The following is a 19,224-nucleotide window of genomic DNA, read 5'->3' on the forward strand; positions in this document are numbered from 1 at the left end:
GTTCACTAGGGCTGAGGAAGGCATGACTATGTCAGACAGCCTCTTTCCATGGGGACCAGATGGGCTATTTCATTGGCTCTTACCCCCAAAAGACTCTTCAAAGCATGGGAATCTATTCTTTTTACAGGGACCATTAACAATTAGCTAAGAATGGTATGGCGCTGCTTTGTGTCGGAGACCTGCAGTGGACATCCCCTTCTCGTGATCCATTTAGGCTGAGAAATGCTCCCATCTCCAGATACCACCACCCTCAAATCTTATTCAGGATTCTCCCCTAAGAATTTAGATGTAAATTCAGTTGCTGGCTCTCGGAAAATAAAAACGAACAAAAGAAAACAGTAAAGAAGGAATCATCCCTGCTGCTGGGAGACTTAACTCTGTCTGGTAACATAATCCACCATAGGAATAACCTGTCAGTCTGTGAAGATCATCCCCAACAGGCAGACCTCCAAGCTGTTCTGTTAATGGATTTACTAATCTCACATTCAGGTTCCCTATTCCATCCTTGTCTAAGCAGCCTCCTGAAAATGCTATATTTGAAACAATGGTTAGATACTTAGGTCTTATTGTCAGTGTTCCAAGAAAGTAACCTATCAGTGCTCTAGGACGTGCTGCTCACCCAGTCCCCTAAAGAGAATGGGGGGAGAGGAAGCTGGGAGATCCTAGCTGCCAGCATTCTGAATTCTGTTGACTATTAAAGCCACAACCTACTGAAAACCTCATGCTGAGATATTAATGATGAGTATCAACACAGCAACATGTTTGAGGAAAAACTCAGCAAAGGAGTGGCAAGGAAGAAGGTCAGCAGCACCCACCTCCTTGTGTAGCACGTGGGTACAAGCCATTGGGTGCAGCTCGCTGGGCTGGACAAGCTTCTGGCACATTAGACACAGCTTACAGGTGGCTGGAGCCTGCAGGACAGAGGAGGGACAGCCATAGAGTAAGGAACCTCTGGGTCTCCTTGCCTCTTCTGTCCATGATGCTAAAAGAGTTTATACCAAAAGAAAGAGAAGTTCAAATACAGATTATTGCTGGAAGCACCTCCGTTTTCTCAGCTGGGGCGGCCAACAGCCCAGCTGATGAGAGGGCAGTTTTTCCCTGCACTCCACCTGTAAACCTGGTCCCTCCTCACCCCCTAGCTTCTCCACATCCCAGTTTTCAAAGAAAAAGAGCCTTACATGTGAAGACCTTCCAGGATACGAAACTTGGGCAGAAGGCAAGAACATTGGGGTACTGATTTGGGTCAGCGGAGCAGGGAACAAGGCCCGGATGCGACCGAGGGGCTGTGGGCAGAAATATTGTCAGAGTTAGGAGAGAGAGTCTGAGCAACAGAGCAGGTAACAAAAAGAAATCATTACTTTCCCACTCCAACAAAGGAAGACAGCAGGCTACAGACCCCTGGCTGCAGTGCTGTGTGTCACCCCCAGTTCTTCCGAAACCTGCCTCTCCCCCACCTGAGCAGGTCTGAGTTCCCACCTGAGTACTGGCCGCCACCCGCTCGTGTTCAGCCAGGCGGGCTGCTACCAACTGGATCAGCTCCTCCATGGTCAGGCCTGCCATGGTGGTCCGTGCGGTCTTGATTTGCTGAAGAATGTTGGTCATCTGGGCCCTAAGAAGCCGTATGTTGAAGGAGACAGATTCTACGCTGTCCTTGTGGGAAATACCCAGGAAACCTCCCCTATTTTCAACCACACACATTTCTCTGACACATTTTTTTAAAATTAGTCCTGAAAGATACTTACTTATTGCATTGGGGGAAGCGAGTCAGTAGCTTCTCCAGGATCTTCTCCAGTTTGTCTACTGGTTGGGGCCGGGGAGTTTCAGTAGAAGCCTTAACACCACCCAAGCCTGGGGGAGGCGGGATGGAGGCAGCAGGGGGCATGTGTGGACCGTGGGGGCCAACGAGGGAACCCAAGCCAGGGCTACTTCTCCCATGGGAGCCAGGAAGGGGCGGGGAAGGCTGGCTGGGCTGGGAAAGGGCAGGGTTTAGGATTGGGAAAGACAAGGAGCGGGGATCTGCGCTGGGCATCACCATGGGCACTGTGACCTGCCCAATGGAGAAGGGCATCCGAGGAGGCAGAGAGGGATTCGGCTGAAACACCTGAAGCATGAAGTCTGTCTATAGAGCGGGAGAGGTGAAGGACAAGAGAGAAAGGACAAAAATGAAAGTTTAGGAATCTGGAGCAGAAATCAGTGAGTAATTCTTAGGCCAGATAATACCAATAATAATGTTATAATAAATAATACCAGTAGTAAAACCAATCTCTTCACAAAAGGAGCAAGTAGAAGACTCTGGCTGTGCCACCAGCACAGAAAGGCAGACTGCCCCCACGCCAGCCCTCTCACCTCTGATGGGGGTGGAGGCAAAGTGGGCGTAGGGATTTGAGGAAGGCTGCTCAGCTTGGCTCCGTTCCTCACCAACTGGATATGACTGTTAAACTGGTCCTAGAAAGAGAGCCAGGAGCAGATTACCCTTTCTGCTGAGCTGAGTAAGCTGCCCGAGAAAGAGGGCATCGTCCGGTGTCGGGAGAGCAAAGGCAGGGGTGGGGCAGGCCCTCAGTGACAATGTACAAGGTCCCTCCCAGTCACCAGAGGTGTAAGCACTGACTGAACCGTGACACAAAGGTCACACAGTACAACACTTACCCGAACATTCTTTTTCATCATCCGAACTCCGTTCAGCCTTGTCTCCCACTCCTGTTTGGAACGAACTGTCTCCAGTGTTGGGGGGGTTGACCTTTCAAGAAACCAACAGGAATTCAGAGAATTAGAGCAAGGCCAGCTCCTGGCTCTCGGAGCTAGCAGGACAGTGGCTGGTCAACCAGGGGCAGGAAGAGGCCGGGGTTCGTGCGCTTCACTCTAAGTCAGGCATCTTTAAAGCCAATTCTTAGAGAAAGAGGACCAACCACAGAGAGAGGGCTTTGGTCTGCCTGGAAATGCCACAGGGGTCCTCCAGATTCCATGGCAGAAAGAGTGAGAAACAAATCTCCAAAGATACTTGTTACGCTCTGACACCGTGAAGAGATACTGTTTATGCAGTTGGAACCAACACAATCAAAAATACAAAACTGTAAGATACGGGAAGAGAAATCACTAAACCATGGCTGTTGTGCAGACAGAGGTGGCCCTGGGGTTCCTGTGAAGACAGAGTAAGTGCCAGACTAGCAAGCCTCGGGTTTCAGAAAACTAACCAAACCAAACCACCGATAAAATGCAAAACTGCAGGACCATTAAAACTCTCTAATGGGAGGGTACTTACTTAAGATAAGTAAGGTGCAATTCTGCCTCTTTTTCTGCTTCTTCTAGTTTCAATACCAGCAACTCCTTCCGACTCTCTAGTGATAAGATCTAAGGAAACCACACAAACACACACACATACACATTATTAATTTTACATATACGAAGCTACCCCCAGCTAGTTAAAACAAGTGCTTAGTGGCTGTATGGTATAATACTTGTACAGCTTAGCGGTGTAACACCACACCCAAAGATTATACTATCTGGAAGCCCCAAATCAAGGCTTTCCCAAAGAGCTCTTCTCACCTCTGCCTTCCAGGCCCGCTCTGTCTCTTCCATAATGTTCCGATTTATTTCGCCATCCTGATTCTTGAGTCTATCCAGTTCCATTTCCCACACTTCTCTGTAAGGTCAAAAACCAAGAACAAGAGAGGGGAGAAAGACAAGATTGCTCAGGGACATCAAGGCAGAAGTAAAACCTGAAACTGATCTAGCAGGTATATTATAGGAAGTCTTACTCTAAGTATTCATACAGATCTAGACAAAGAATGTTTAAAAGTGGTCCATAATTGCATAAAGGCCCTATATTTGAAAGTAAAAATATGGGGCGCCTGGATGGTAAAGGGTCTGCCTTTACCTCAGGCTGTGGTCCTGGAGTCCCAGGATTGAGCCCTGTGTCGGGATCCCTGCTCAGTGGGGAATCTGCTTCTCCCTCTCCCGCTGCAGCTCCCCCTGCTTGTGCTTGCTCACTCTCTCACATAAACAAAATCTTTAACAAAAAAGGTAAACATGTTCACATCTCCACTTGCTAAAGTAAGGTTGCCCAGAGCAGGAAAGAGTGTACTTAGAACCAAAGCCCACTGCAGGCAGAAAGTTCTATGAGAATCATTACGCTATACCTCTTACTTCCCCATTTGTCCTTTAGTACAGGAATGAAGAGTGCAGGACCAAACACAGAGACCCATTTAATACTCAGGTCTAATGCAGCAAGTTCTGACTCACTACTCAGCACACAGACGCTGGCTTTCATATTTGCTTAGCCATAGGAAACATTCTTCAGAAGAAAAAACTGTTCTCTTCACACCTCAGAACTTCCCCTTTCCATCAGCGTCCTCTCTTCTCACGCCACCCTCCCAGCCCCATCCCTGCAACGTAACATACACGCACAGGGTCAGGGTGACCAACCACCCGGTGCACCTGTTCCCAGAGCTCTTGCCGTGGGTGGCAGAGTCAAGCACCGTACTCAGGACTAATGGAACAGAGCCCACAGAAGGAGCTCACTACATGGCACTGGACTGTATCAAGTTTTATGGCTGGAAAGCAAAGGATTACCCAGATCAGTGGGTAAGTGGAAAGAATATGGAGATGCTGAAATGTTTTCTCTGTATTTTAAAAAGTCGAAAAGAAAAGGAAAAGGTTGGGAAGAGCTGTATCTTGAGAAAAATGTTCCCACTTTTCTGTGGTAAAAGAAATAGGTTCAGTCCCCTTTTATTTCAGCAGTAGCCTTACACGCCTTACATGTGACCCTGTCCTTCATGCTCCCTGCTCCCTCTTTCACAGATAAGATGACACACACACATTCATTCACAGATTCACCACGGGTCTGCCCTTCTACTGACAAGGTCTATTCACGTAACAGAAATGACCAGGTGGGCATTTTCTTCCTTGATCTCTATGTATTGTCATTTCCAAACCAACCTCCTGCCAAAATAAGAATTCTCTAATGATTCGTCAGACAAAGGTTTATAGGTAACTGTGTTTTCCTGCTATGACACATATTCCTCAAATTAAAAATCACACGAGGAGTCAGAATTTCTCTTACCATAAGGACATGTGAAATACGCTATGGAGTCATTCAGTGACCCATTTTGCTTACAGTGGGATAACTACAGAAAAATGGGACAGCTGCCTTCTGTGTTTGATGTTATTCTTGAAGATTATAGATGTCACTGAGTATCTCTTTCATTAAATACATTTGTCAACTATAGATACATATTTCTATAAGAAAAATCCTTCTACCATGTCCATGGGGAGGGGGTCAGTCCACATATTCACATACAGTAATCTTCTCTTTGGGCACTGGCTACATCTACTTTGGGATCCAACGATACAAAAGGAACCAGTAGAAACCACAACAAAAATAGTTAAGGAATTCTTAAACAGTCAAAAATTCTCAGCTTTATCATATGTTAACTAGCCTATAACATATGCATCAGGCCTGCAACTCACACTGGAAAAATAATCAGTTCCCCATGGTAAATGGTCAAAAAAAATTCTTGGTAGAAGAGAAACCAGTGAGTCTATTTAAACTTTTTAAATGCCTCATCTCATTTCTTCCGAGTCCCAGACTTCTGTTATTTTGCATAGCTAGTTTAGGGAACTGATGGCTCAAATAAGTAAATTCTAGCAGGTCGTATAAGTCTGACTTGTAGCTCCCAATTTTTGCATGATTTATAAAATTAATTTTTTGATCATGTAAATAACGTAACTTATGAAAATTTTATAAAATACAGAACAGAAAGAGTCTTGTATAGAGGTTCCAATTCTCACTTACTGGCTATATGACCCTAGACAAATTATATAATCGTTCTAGGATTCTTTATCTGAAAAATGAGTAATACCTAGATCATGGGACTGATGGGAAAATTTACTGAGAAAACACCCATGAAGAATTTAATATGGGACCTAGTACATGGGAAGTATCCAACAAACATCAATTTGTGTTTTTTTTTTAAAAAGATTTTTATTTATTTATTTATTTATTTATTTGACAGAGTGGGAGAGGACAAGCAGGCAGAGCAGCAGAGGGAGAGGGAGAAGGAGGCTCCCCACTGAGTGGGGATCCTGATGCGGGGCTGTATCCCAGGAACTTGGGATCGTGACCTGAGCCAAAGCCAAAGACTAAGCCACCCAGGCGACCCTGAACAAATGACTTTTTAAAAGTATTTTTCAAATTTACCTTCTCACAATTGTAATACAAAGAATCACTCATATACTTCTTTCCAGTCTTTTAAAATAAATATTTATATATTTATCACATATAAGTCCATTATGTGTGCTTTCAAACAGAAACTGTGATCTTTCTCTTACTTTTTCAGCCAAACGTGCTTTTCCATAGCAGTAAGTATTCTTCAAGAATTTGATTTCTAAATAACCATCCATTGTACATATACACTATTATCTATTTGAGTATTAACTTATTTACAATTTCACAATTATAACTAATACAGCTAACAAGTACAGCTTATAATAAGCTTATTATCATATTATATATTATTATTATATATATTATATATTAATGTTATATAATAATAAGCATTATTATTATTGTTAACACAGGTTAATGATAAAAGTAATGTATCTAGATTTATGAGGAAGCAGTAGTTAAGAGTTTCACAGTAGTTAAGAGCATGGCCTCTGAAGCCGAACTAAGCTCTGAGTTCAAATCCAGACCATATTATTATCTATGTGACCTCTGGCAAGTTACTTAATCTTTCTGTGCCTCATTTTCCTAACATAAAATGGGGATAGCAATAGAGTTTACCTTTCATAGAGCTGTTAGCATACTAAAGGAATTAGTGTATGTAAAACACACAGAACAGTCTCTGGCATATAGGAAGAATTGAGTAAATGTTAGTTCTCTCATTGGGATGGTAGAACATCTTTTTCAGAGAAACCAAAATATATGTATATGAATTTTCCATAAGGCATGGTGGAATTCAGATGATTCTAATAGGCAGAAGCTGATAAATTTCTTGTGAAACACTCTCCATGGTCATAGACAAAGGTAAAAATTAAGATGTTTGTATCCTCACCCCAAATACCCTCTTTTTTAGAATATATTATACTCTAGGCAAGGCAAAAGGAAACAAAACAAAAACTGTTGAGTAAGTTAATATACAGGGGTGAAAGTTATAAAATCCTTTACTCTGAAACTAACACTAATATAAACCAATACAGGATGCATGAGATCAGACATAAGCAGAAAAATTTACCTCAGGGTTGATTTGCAAACTTATTGTTTATGAGGCTGGAATTCTTCCTTGATTTAATTTAATTCAACAACATCTACCGAGCAGCATCGTGTACTTGGCACTATGCTAAAACCTGGAGATATAAAGATGCCCTGGTCCTGCCCCAAGAAACTCACAATCTAGACAGTTTGCCAGGCAAATGAAGAGAATGAGGAAACTGGGCAGAACAGACAGCATGGGCAGAGGCCAAGGAGGAAGAGAGCGCTTGGCTGAGGGAGGTCCAGAAAGTTGCAGACAGTGGACACACGAGTCCAACGCTCAGTGGCGTAGTCTGGGCTGGGGACGCAAATGAGTGTCACAACCCTAAAGACAGTAGTAGTGGGAGCCCTAAATATGGAAGAATTCATCTAGAGTAGCAGTTTGCAAAGGATAGTCCACAGGCCCCAAAACACTCTGAGGGCCTGGTCTGTAAGGCTGGAACTTATTTCATAATGACACTGAAGTTACTTGCCTCTGTCACTCCCATCCCCTCACAAGTCTACAGTGGATTTTCCTGAGGCTACAGGACACATGACGGTATTGTCAATGATAGCTAATGGAATATATGCTTCTGTACTCTCATGTTTTCTAGCATGCTCTAAAGTAATAGGTTTAGGGCATAATTTAAGGTCTCAATTTTTTTTTTCCTGCTCCGTACCTCTGTTGTGCTTTTACTAGCTATCTTTAGTTATACTTGCTATAATCTCTATAATCTCATTAGTGTAAATAATCACTATAAAATTTCCAAGTTCTCCAGGCATCTGGGTGGAAACAAGTACTTTTTGTTAATTTATTTTTGCAATAATTTTTTTTTTTAATTTTTGAAAATTTTCTCTATTTTTAAGTTAAATCTAAAATGTATTACTTTAGCGGTGCCTGGGTGGCTCAGTCAGTTAAGGGTCTGCCTTCGGTCACAATCTCAGCACCCTGGGATTGAGCCCCATGTCAGGCTCCCTTCTCAGTGGTGAGTTTGCTTTTCCCTCTCCCTCTGCTGTCCCCCGCCCCCCACTGCTCATGCACGCTCTCCCTCTCTTTCAAATAAATAAGTAAATAAATAAAAATCTTAAATAAAATTTATTACTTTGGAATTTAACTTTTTTTCTAAATTAAAAGAAAATGTATTACAAATACCAGATTTTCTTTCCTCTTACATTGAAAAATGAATCATTGGCTCAAAAAAGACAGATTAGAAGACTCACTTTCTCAACCCATAGCTGCAATGTAATACATCTAAAAGATCCTAAAAAAGGCGCAGTGGCCTACAGTTTTCTGACTCATGGAAAGAAAGAATCTACTCCAAAGAAATTGGGCAGAATTATAAATAAGAAACAAAAGTATGACAAAAGCCATCTTTCGCTTGCCTTTACAGACATTCATAATTTACTTTACTTCATCTTAAGCCACAAAACATTTTCTAGTTATATTGTGCCAGTTAAGTTATAATGACATTTCAAGATCAATCATTCAGAATTTAAAGAAAAAGGGCCTATTTTAAACGCAGATGTGATGAAGTCTTTAAAATTCATAAAAATTGTTAAAGCCTTTCAAACCAGAAATGAAAAAGCTGCTGAAGCATCTTACAGGGAAATTATTGTACTTCATTAACCGGAGAAGCACAACCTTGTCCAGCTGACATTGCTACATGCCTGCTGGATAAAAAGTCAGTAAAACAAGTCACGGCAATGTCCCTTTTTAATGACATAGTAACTCATCAAATTAAAGATTCTGCTTCACAGCTGAAGTGAGAGAGTTAAGATCTCTTCTGCAGAGCTGTAATTCTGCTTCACAAACGGACAAATCTGCAACTGCAGTTAGATTCGCTATCTTGATTTTATTCATCTAGTACTTGCACCAACTAAGCATCAGACAGAATGTTGTCTATGAATTCCTGGCAACAAACACAAGTGATGCTCCCATAACCTAAGCTGACTGACCTTTTATTGTCATGGTTTAAGCTTTACTTAAGGATGTCATGATGAAGACATACAAAATAATAATTTAATTAAATCCTGACCTCTAACTACATATTTTTAAAATATTCTGTTTGATAAAATGTTACATGCCCCCAAGTATGTGGTTGTCTCATGGAAAAGCACTTGTGATACCATTTGAATTGTGAGTTGAGCTAGCCTTTTTTTTCATGAAACACCATTTTTAGTTAAAAGAACAAATGAAAGACAAACTATGGATATTTGAACTTGAGTATTTGGCAGATATATCCTTGAAAATGAATGAAATACTCTTGCTATTACAAAGAAAACAATTGACTGTATTGCCAACAACCAATTTTGAGCTTTCAAGCAAAAATTAGAATTTTGGAAAATCTATACCAGCCACTGGTAGCTTAAAGGATTCCCCACTACTTACAGACTATTCTGATGAGATCAACAGTGACATAAACAAATAAGATTCCTTAAAGGCTATATGATAAAAACATGTCAACACTTAGAAGGTCTGAGTAACTCTAAACCAGTATTATCCAAATTATCAATGCACTGTGTTACCAAATCCACTTTGGAACCCACTTGGAACTAAAGACTTGGCATAAAGATGATTTTAAGCTGAAGACATCTGAGGTTCAACAGATGCAGAAAAAAGCCTTCTGGGAGCTTCCCTTATCTGCCTAAAAAGCAGCAACTTCTGGGAAATAAGGATGTCATAAATTCCTCTTCAGAGCGGATCTACTCCCAGGAGACAGAATGTGAATAAAAACTACCCCAAATCCCTTCTGTAGAGGAGTGTTATGGTTCTGAAAGAGACAGAAAAACCACTCATACCTGTATAGACAAATATTATCACAAACTTTTAATCTGTTTGTTCTCCTGAAGAGCCACTTATCTTTCCAAAAAGCCCCTTAAGTCCCCTTTCTCCCCACCTTCCTAAGAAGTCATCGGTTTTCCCATAAGTGCCTTTCTCCCGGCTCCCCTCCACCTACTCAGATGGCAGATAAGCCCCAAATTCCAACCACCTTCTGAGTTACTCATCACTCAACTCTCCCACACATATACAAGTTGTACTTGTAAACTGCTCTCCTGTTAATCTCCCTTTTGTCAATTTAATTGCAGGACTCAGACATTAAACCCAATAGGGCAGAGGGAAGTTTGTCTTCCCTGATACAACACAGTTAAAAAATCCATTCAAAGTATAACTTAAGCCAATGGATTCAACTAATTTTTAAGAAACTATCACCAGTACTATTTTGGGAGACTATCAAAAAAGAATATCCACAATTATCTAAAAAAGGCTACTAAGGGGTGCCTGGGTGGCTCAGTTGGTTAAGCGTCTGACTTCGGTTCAGGTCATGATCTTGGGATCCTTGAATCAAGCCCCACATCAGGCTCCATGCTCAGTGGAGAATCTGCTTCTCTCTCTCCCTCCGCCCTTCCTCTCACTCATATGCAATCTCTCTCTTGCTCTCAAATAAAAACTTCAAAGAATTTTTTTTTAAGATTTTATTTATTTATTTAACAGACAGAGATCACAGTAGGCAGAGAGGCAGGCAGAGAGAGAGGGGAAGCAGGCTCCCTGCTGAGCAGAGAGCCCGATGTGGGGCTTGATCCCAGGACCCTGAGATCATGACCCGAGCCGAAGGCAGAGGCTTAACACACTGAGCCACCCACGCGTCCCTTTAAAGAAATTAAAAAAAAATTTTTTAAGCTATTAAAATACTCCTCACCTTTCCAACTACTTGTGTGATGACCAGATTTTCTTCACACACTTCAATCAAATCACCATACTGCAATGGATTACTTACAGAAGTAAGATAGGAGAATTAAGCTTCTTCCACTAAAAAAGAGACTTCCAAAAAGGTAAACAATGTTATTCTTCTATTTAAATTGATTTTTGCTCTGGGTTGGGCAAAGAGCTCTTGGGACACAAAATCCACAAGCCACAAGAGAAAAAAACTGATAAACAGGAAAAATGGACTTCATCAAAACTTAAAATTCTGCAATTCAAAAGGCATCATCACAAAACACAAAGGCAAGTTACAGGCAGGGAGAAAAATATCTGCAAAACACGTATCTGATGAAAGGGCTGTGTCAAGAACATTCAATAAGAAAACAACATGCTTTTTGTAAATGGGTAAATACTTGAATGGATACTTCATCAAAAAAAATAACGAAGAATGACAGATACAGATAAGGGCGTGAAAAGATGCACAACATCAATAGTCATTATGGAAATGCAAACTAAAACCACAATGAGATACTATTAAAACACTGAAAACGCCTAGAACTAAAAAGACTCATAATGCCAACTATTGGTGATGATACGGAATAACGGCAATACTATACACTTGCTGGTGGGAATGCAAAATAGTAAAGCAGCCTTAGAAAACAGTTTGGCAGTTCCATATAAAGTTAAGCAAACATATGGCCCAGCAATTCCACTCCTAAGCATTTACCCAAGAGAAAAAAAACATGGGTTGCCTGGGAGGCTTAGTCCTTAAGAGTATGCCTTCAGCTCAGGTCATGATCTCAGGATCCTGGGCACAAGTCCCACATCAGGCTCCCTGCTCAGCAGAAGGCCTGCTTCTCCTTCTCCCACTCCCCCTTGTGTTCCCTCTCTCGCTATCTCTCTCTGTCAAATAAATAAAATCTTTAAAAAAAAAAAAAAAGAAAGAAAACATCCACAGAAACACCCGAGTGGCTTTATTTATCATAGATTGCCTTCGGCTCAGGTCATGATCTCAGCGTCCTGGGATCGAGCCCCGCATTGGGCTCTCTGCTCCACAGGGAGCCTGCTTCCCTTTCTCTCTCTCTCTGCCTGCCTCTCTGCCTACTTGTGATCTCTGTCTGTCAAATAAATAAATAAAATCTTTAAAAATGGAAAACAAAACAATTGTCCAACAAGTAGCTAATACATAAACAAATCTGATAAAATTTTATAATGGAATACTACTCAGCAATAAAAAAGGAATGAACTACTGATATATGCAACCATATGGATGAATCACAAAAGCTTTATACTAAACAAAAGACTATTATGTACTATATGATTCTATTTACATGAAGTTGCAGTGGTGAGAGAAAGTAGATCAGTTGTTGCCAATGGCTCAGGGTAGGGGAGGCAAGGAATTTTGGGGGGTAGTGGAAATATTGTATATCATTTTTCTGCTGGGGTTCTGTGACTGCATTCATCGTTTAAAATTGGTACATTTTATCATATATAAAGTATACCTCCATAAATTGCAGTTAAAAAGAAAAGAATCTGCAAACCCCACTCCAAAGCCACTGCAACCTATTCCCCTTCCTATAGTTATCATTTCTGTTTCTCAGACATCTCATTGTCATTACACCTCCTCTCTCTGTAGGGGTCAACAAATCTTACCAATTCCTACCTCAGAATACCCCCCGCTCAGTTCCTTTGCAATTAGATCAGACCTTCATTTTGTCTGTCTGAAACTCTGTCTTCCTGACACCAGCTGATTGATACTTTAGCCCATCTAATCTGATGTGGACAGAATTATCCTACAAATTAAATCTGGAGAGGTTCCACTTCTAATAAGGACAGAGTTGCTTCTAACAGACCAACATCTTACAGGTCAAAGCCATAAATTCTAAACAAAATGTTAAAAAAAAAAAAAAAAAAAAAAAAAAGCACCTATCTGAAGGCATTAGACAGCAAACAAGAACCAGCCATAAACTGGAGAAGACTTGACACCTGCGAGAAGTGAGTATCACTGTTGTTTCCTGTTTTGTAGTTATTTGCCCAAGGGCCAACCCTAGCCAGCTCTATGCTGATGGCTGAAACTGAGATAGAAATCTTACAGGCTTACCAGCTTGAGAACTGAAGGACAAAATTGAGAACTACTGTAACTGGATGTTGATGTTTAAGCCCAATGTGACAGATTTTTTTTTTTAAGATTTTATTTATTTATTTGACAGAGAGAGATCACAAGTAGACAGGTAGAGAGAGGGGGAAGCAGGCTTCTTGCTGAGAAGAGAGCCTAATGCAGGGCTTGATCCTAGGACCCTGAGATCATGACCTGAGCCGAAGGCAGAGGCTTAACCCACGAAGCCACCCAGGTGCCCCGTGACAGATTTTTTTTTTAAAAACCAAGACTAGGGGCACCTGGGTGGCTCCGGGGGTTGAGCCTCTGCCTTTGGTTCGGGTCGTGATCTCAGGGTCCTGGGATCTAGCCCTGGTAGGGCTCTCTGCTCAGTGGGGAGCCTGCCTCCCCCCAACCCTGCTCTCTGCCTGCCTATCTGCCTACTTGTGATCTCTTTCTCTGTGTGTCAAATAAATTAAAATCTTAAACAAACAAACAAACAAATAAATAAATAAAAATATAAAAACCAAGACTTCTTGGAGAAATAGAACAAAATCCCGAGTCTCTACAAGTCAGTATTCAACCAAAAATTACCAATACACAGAGAAACAGGAAACATGATCCACAGTCAAGAGCAGCAGTTGGCAAACTATGGCCTGTGAGTCAAATTCAGGCCGCCACCTCTTTTTATAAGTAACATTTTTGGAGGAACACAATCATGCTCATTTTATTTACTTATTGTGCATGTTTGCTTTCATAGTTATAACAACAGAGCTGAGTAGTTGCCACAGAAACTTATGGTTTGCAAGCCTGGATATTTACTATATGGCAATCAATCTCTCTCCTCTACCCTGAGCCACTGACAATCATTGATCTGTTTTCTCTCACTATAGATCTGTCTATCCTAGAACTTGATGTAAATAGATAGTATGTACTTTTGATGCTGGTTTCTTATTTAGAATGATCCTTCGTGATTCTAAATCCTAGTCGACCAAAAAAAAAAGAAATCAATGGACAAGAACTTCAAGGTCACCAAGATGCTGGAATTAGCAGGTAAGGATTTTATTTATTTATTTATTTTTAAGATTTTATTTATTTATTTGACAGACAGAGATCACAAGTAGGCAGAAAGGCAGGCAGGGGGTGAGGGGGAGGAGGCTCCCGGCTAAGCAGAGAGCTCGATGCGGGGCTCGATCCCAGGACCCTGAGCTCATGACCTGAGCCGAAAGCAAAGGCTTTAACGCACAGAGTCACCCAGGCGCCCTGCAGGTAAGGATTTTAAAGCATTTACTTTAACTATGCAAAAGGACAGAAAAAATATGTTCTCAAGAAGTGCATAAGTAAGAATTTTCAGCAGAGGGGCGCCTGGGTGGTTCAGTGGGTTAAAGCCTCTGCCTTCACCTCAGGTCATGATCCCAGGGTCCTGGGGTCCAGCCGTGCGTCGGGCTCTCTGCTCAGCAGGGAGCCTGCTTCCCCCCTCTCTCTCTCTGCCTGCCTCTCTGCCTACTTGTGATCTCTGTCTGTCAAATAAATAAATAAAATCTTTAAAAAAAAAAAAAAAGAATTTTCAGCAGAGAAACAGAAACTATAAAAAAGAAATAAACTGAAATGACAGAACTGAAAAATACAATACCAGAAGTATGAAATTCATTGCATGGGCTTAACAACAGAATAGAAATGATACAAGAGAGAATAAGTGAACTTTAAGATACATCAATAGAAGTTACCCAATATGAGGAACAGTGTAAACATAGTAAAGAAATGAACAGAGCCTCCAAGAACTATAGGACAATATAAAAGTGACGAACATGTGAAAGCAGAGTCCCAGAAAGAAAGGAGGAAATGGGACAGAAAAAATATATACAAATTATGTCAGAAAATTTCACAAAATTTGATGAAAAACATAACTTTACAGATTAAGAAGCTCAGAAAACCCTAAACAGGAAAAATATGAAGAAAATCACACCTGGGTAGATCAAAGCCACATTTCTGAAAACGAAAGACAGAAAATCTTGAAAGAAGCCATAGGAAAAAATGACATAATACATAGAAGAAAACAATAATATGAACGGTCACTGACTTCTCACCAGGAAGAATAGAAGCCAGTTTATAGTAGAATAACTGCAAAGAGATATTCACAAAATGGACAACTCAGCATTAAAAAAGAATGAATACCTAGATCTATTCAAGAATCAATAATTAATAACCTTCCAGAACAAAAAAAGCATCAGGCTTAGAGGATTTACTGATAAATACTACCAAACATGTAAGAAAAAAATTGGACCAGGGCACCTGTTGACTCAGTTGGTGGAGCAAGACTCTTGATCTCAGGGTAGGGATCTCATTAGGGGCAAAGATTACTTTTTTTTTTTTTTTTTAAGATTTTATTTATTTGTCAGAGAGAGATACAGCAAGAGAGGGAACACAAGTTAGAGGAGAGGGAGAGGGAGAAGCAGGCTTCTCACCAAGCAGGGAGCCTGATGCGGGGCTCCTTCCCAAGGACCCTAGGATCACGATCCAAGCCGGAGGCAGATGCCCAACTGAGCCACCCAGGTACCCCCAGAGATTACTTAAAAAAAAAAAAAAGAAAGAAAGAAAGAAAAGAAAAAGAAAAAGCTATACTAGTTTTCTACACTCTCCCTCAAAAGACAGAAGCAGAGGGAATACTTCCTGGCTCATTTTATGAGGCCAACATTAACCTAATACCAAAACCAGACAAAGATATTAAAAGAAAACCACACACCAATATCGCTCATGAACATAAGATGCAAAATCTTCAACAAAATGTAAGCAAATCAAATCTAAAAAAATATATAAAAAGAATTTAAACCATGACCAAGTGGAATTTATCCTAGGTGTGCAAAGCTAGTTCAACATTCAAAAATTAATTAACATAATCTGTCCCACCAGAAGACTAAAAAAGAAAAACCAAAGATCCTATCAAAAAAAGCATTTGATAAAATCCAACATTCATGATAAAAACTCAGTAAACTAGAAATAGAAGGGAATCTTCTCAACTTGATAAAGACTAGCTGCAAAAAACCTACAGCTAACATCATACATAATGGTTAGAAACCTGAAGCTTTCCCATTAAGATCAGGTATAAAGCAAGGATGTCCCTCTCACCACTCATCAATATCATACTGGAAGAATGCAATAAGACAAGAAAAGGATATCAAAAGTATACAAATTATAAAGGAAAACAAAAATATCTTTGCAGATGACATGATCATCTATATAGGAAATTGTTAAGAATCAAAAAACCCTCCTTGAACAAAAAAGAGATTAAAGTAAGGTTGAAGGATACAAGATTCATATACAAAAGTCAACTGCTTTTCTATATACTATCAATGAGAAAATGGAATTTTAAATTAAAAACAGTATCATTTACATTAGCATCCCCCCAAAATGAAATACTTAGGTATAAATCCAACAAAATATATAATAGATCTTTATAAGGAAAACTGTAAAACTCTGATGAACAAAATCAAAAACAGAACTAAATAAACAGAGAGATATTTCACATTGATGGACAGGGAATCAAACATTATCAAGATGTCCATTCTTCTCAATTTGATCTATAGATTCCATGCATCGCCAATCCAAATCTCTGCAAGTTATTTTATGGATGTCAACAAACTAATTCTAAAGTTTATATGGAAGGCAAAAGACCAAGATCAGCTGTAATAATATTGAAAGAAAAGAACCAATTTGAAGAACTAATTATACCAGACTTCAAGCCTTTCTATAAAGTATTTTCTGTAGTAATCAAAACAGTGTGATAGTGGCAAAATAACAGACAAATAGATCAGTAAAACAGAATAAAGAGTCTATTTCAGATCCTCACAAAAACAGCCAACTAATCTTTGACAAAGGAATGAAGGCCATAAAATGAAACAAAGAGTTTCTTCAACAAATGGTGCTAGAAGAATTGGACAAGCACATGCAAAAAGTGAAACTAAACACAGACCTTACACCTTTAACAAAAGTTAACTCAAAATAGATTACAGGCCTAAATGTTAAAAAAAAACAAAAACTATATAATTTCTAAGGTAACATAGAAGAAAACCTAGTCAAACTTGGGTGTGGTGATGCCTTCTTAGATACAAACCAAAGACACAATTTGTGAAAGAAATAAATGACAAAGTAGACTTCAAGACTGAGAATGTCTTGGGGCACCTGGGTGGTGCAGTCAGTTGAGCACCCAGCTCTTGGCTTCGGCTCAGGTCATGATCTCAGGGTTTTAAGATCCAACCTGTGACCAGCTCTGTGCAGAGTCTGCTTAAGTTTCTCTGTCTCTCCCTCTCCCCCACCTCTCAAATAATTAAATCTTTTAAAAAATTGAGAACTTCTGTTCTGCAAAAGATAGTATCTAGAATTAGAAGACAAACCACAGACTGGGAGAAAATATTTATGATAGATACATCTGATAGAGGATGGTTAAATATACAAAAAACCCCTAATACTCAACAATAAGAAAATAAACCTGATTAAAACATGGTTCAAAGTCCTTAACAGACACCTGACCAAAGAAGACACACAGATGGTAAGTAAGCATATGAAAAGATGTTCCACAGCAACTGTCATCAGAAACACGGAAATTAAAACAGCAATGAGATACCACTACACATCTATAAGAATGGCCAAAACCTATAATACCAAATGCTGACAAGGATGTGAGCAACAGTAATCCTCATACATTACTGGTGGAAATGCAAAATGGTGCGGCCACTTCGGAAGACAGTTTGGTGATATCTCACAAAACTAATCAAACTCTTACCATTAGATCCAGCAATTGCACTCTTTGTAATTACTGTAAGAAGCTGAATACTTAGGTCTATACAAAATCCACATATGGATGTTTACAGCAGCATGTTTATGTTCATTCATAACTGCCAAAACCTGGAAGCAACCAAGATATCTGCTAGTATATGAAGGGATTTAAAAAAAACTGTGGTACATCCTGACAATGGATTATTATTCAGGACTAAAAATAAATGAACTACCAAACCATGAAAAGACATGGAGGAACCTCAAATACACATTACTCAGTAAAAAAAGCCAATCTTACATAACTATATACTGTATGATTCCAACTAATATACCATTCTGGAAGAGGCAAAACTATGGAGACAGTAACAAAATCAGAGGCTCTTGGTAGGGGACAGGTGCAAGGGGGACATGAATAGGCAGTGCACAGGGGATTTTTAGGGTACTGAAAAATACTTTGTATGATATCATAATGATGGATATACATCATTATACATTTGTCCAAACCCACAGAATGTGCAAAACCAAGAGTGAACCCTAAGGTAAACTATGGACTTTGCATAGGTTCACCCTTAGTAAAGAATGTCCCATTCTGGTAAGTGATGTTGATTAATGGGAGGCTATGCATGTGTGGAGGCAGGGGTATATGAGAAATCTCTGTATGTTCCTCTTGATTTTGTTGTAAACCTAAAGCTGCTCTAAAAGAGAAAATCTTAAAAAAGAAAAGGAATAAACTATTGAGGTATTTCATATCCATAACATCAAGGATGAATCCTTAAAATAGGCTGAGTGAAAAAAGCTAGACACAAATTTCTAGAAAAGGTAAATGTAATCTATAGTGACAAAGTGTTTACCTGGGAACTAAGAGGAAGAAAGGGCAGTGATGGAGAAGGAACACTAGAGAGTAACGGCTATGTGCTATATACTTTGATTGTGTTGGTGCTTACATGCATGATTAATTTGTAAAAATTCATCTACATGCAATTTAAAATAAATGCCTTTTATTGATGTATATTATATCTAAAAATCTTTGTTAAAAATCTAAGGGATAATAACTCCAAGTTTCCACAATTAAGACTGAAAATTTCCCAAATTCCTTATCCAGGAAAATTACAAGTCTAATACAAAATAAGCAGCAGTCATGTAATTTTTGTAACGAATGTTGCCAGTGAATTAATGTAACAGATGTGTATTTGGGAAAGGAAAGGCCAATTTAAAATAAAATTCTGAAAAATATTCAAGAATTAATATTCAATTTACATAGTAGAAGAGTATACCTAGATTCAACCATATCAATACTTACATTAAATATAAACTGACTAAAGCCTCTAACTAAAAGGCAGCTTGTCAGAATAAATCAAAAAGAAAGATCCAATTATTATATTGTCTTTATGACACACAGGTTGAAGATGAATGATGGAAAAATATACC

General features: G+C 39.6%; 1 protein-coding gene across 4 annotated transcripts in view; it reads right to left on the reverse strand.

Annotated features, from left to right (window-relative positions):
- Positions 1–19,224, reverse strand: part of RNF214 (ring finger protein 214) — a 44,930-nt gene that overhangs the window by 697 nt on the left and 25,009 nt on the right. For all 4 annotated transcript variants that reach the window (XM_045080499.1, XM_045080500.1, XM_045080498.1 and 1 more), the window contains 8 exons: positions 3,544–3,640; positions 3,260–3,348; positions 2,647–2,737; positions 2,347–2,445; positions 1,743–2,119; positions 1,477–1,609; positions 1,179–1,283; positions 816–911 (listed from right to left, as the gene is read on the reverse strand). In XM_045080499.1, the coding sequence (XP_044936434.1) occupies positions 816–911; positions 1,179–1,283; positions 1,477–1,609; positions 1,743–2,119; positions 2,347–2,445; positions 2,647–2,737; positions 3,260–3,348; positions 3,544–3,640 (1,087 nt within the window). The remainder of the gene's footprint in view (positions 1–815; positions 912–1,178; positions 1,284–1,476; positions 1,610–1,742; positions 2,120–2,346; positions 2,446–2,646; positions 2,738–3,259; positions 3,349–3,543; positions 3,641–19,224) is intronic.

This window comes from Mustela putorius, unplaced genomic scaffold (genome assembly GCF_011764305.1).
Source record: "Mustela putorius furo isolate JIRA1106 unplaced genomic scaffold, ASM1176430v1.1 tig00000460_pilon_pilon_pilon, whole genome shotgun sequence".
Lineage (NCBI taxonomy): Eukaryota > Metazoa > Chordata > Mammalia > Carnivora > Mustelidae > Mustela > Mustela putorius.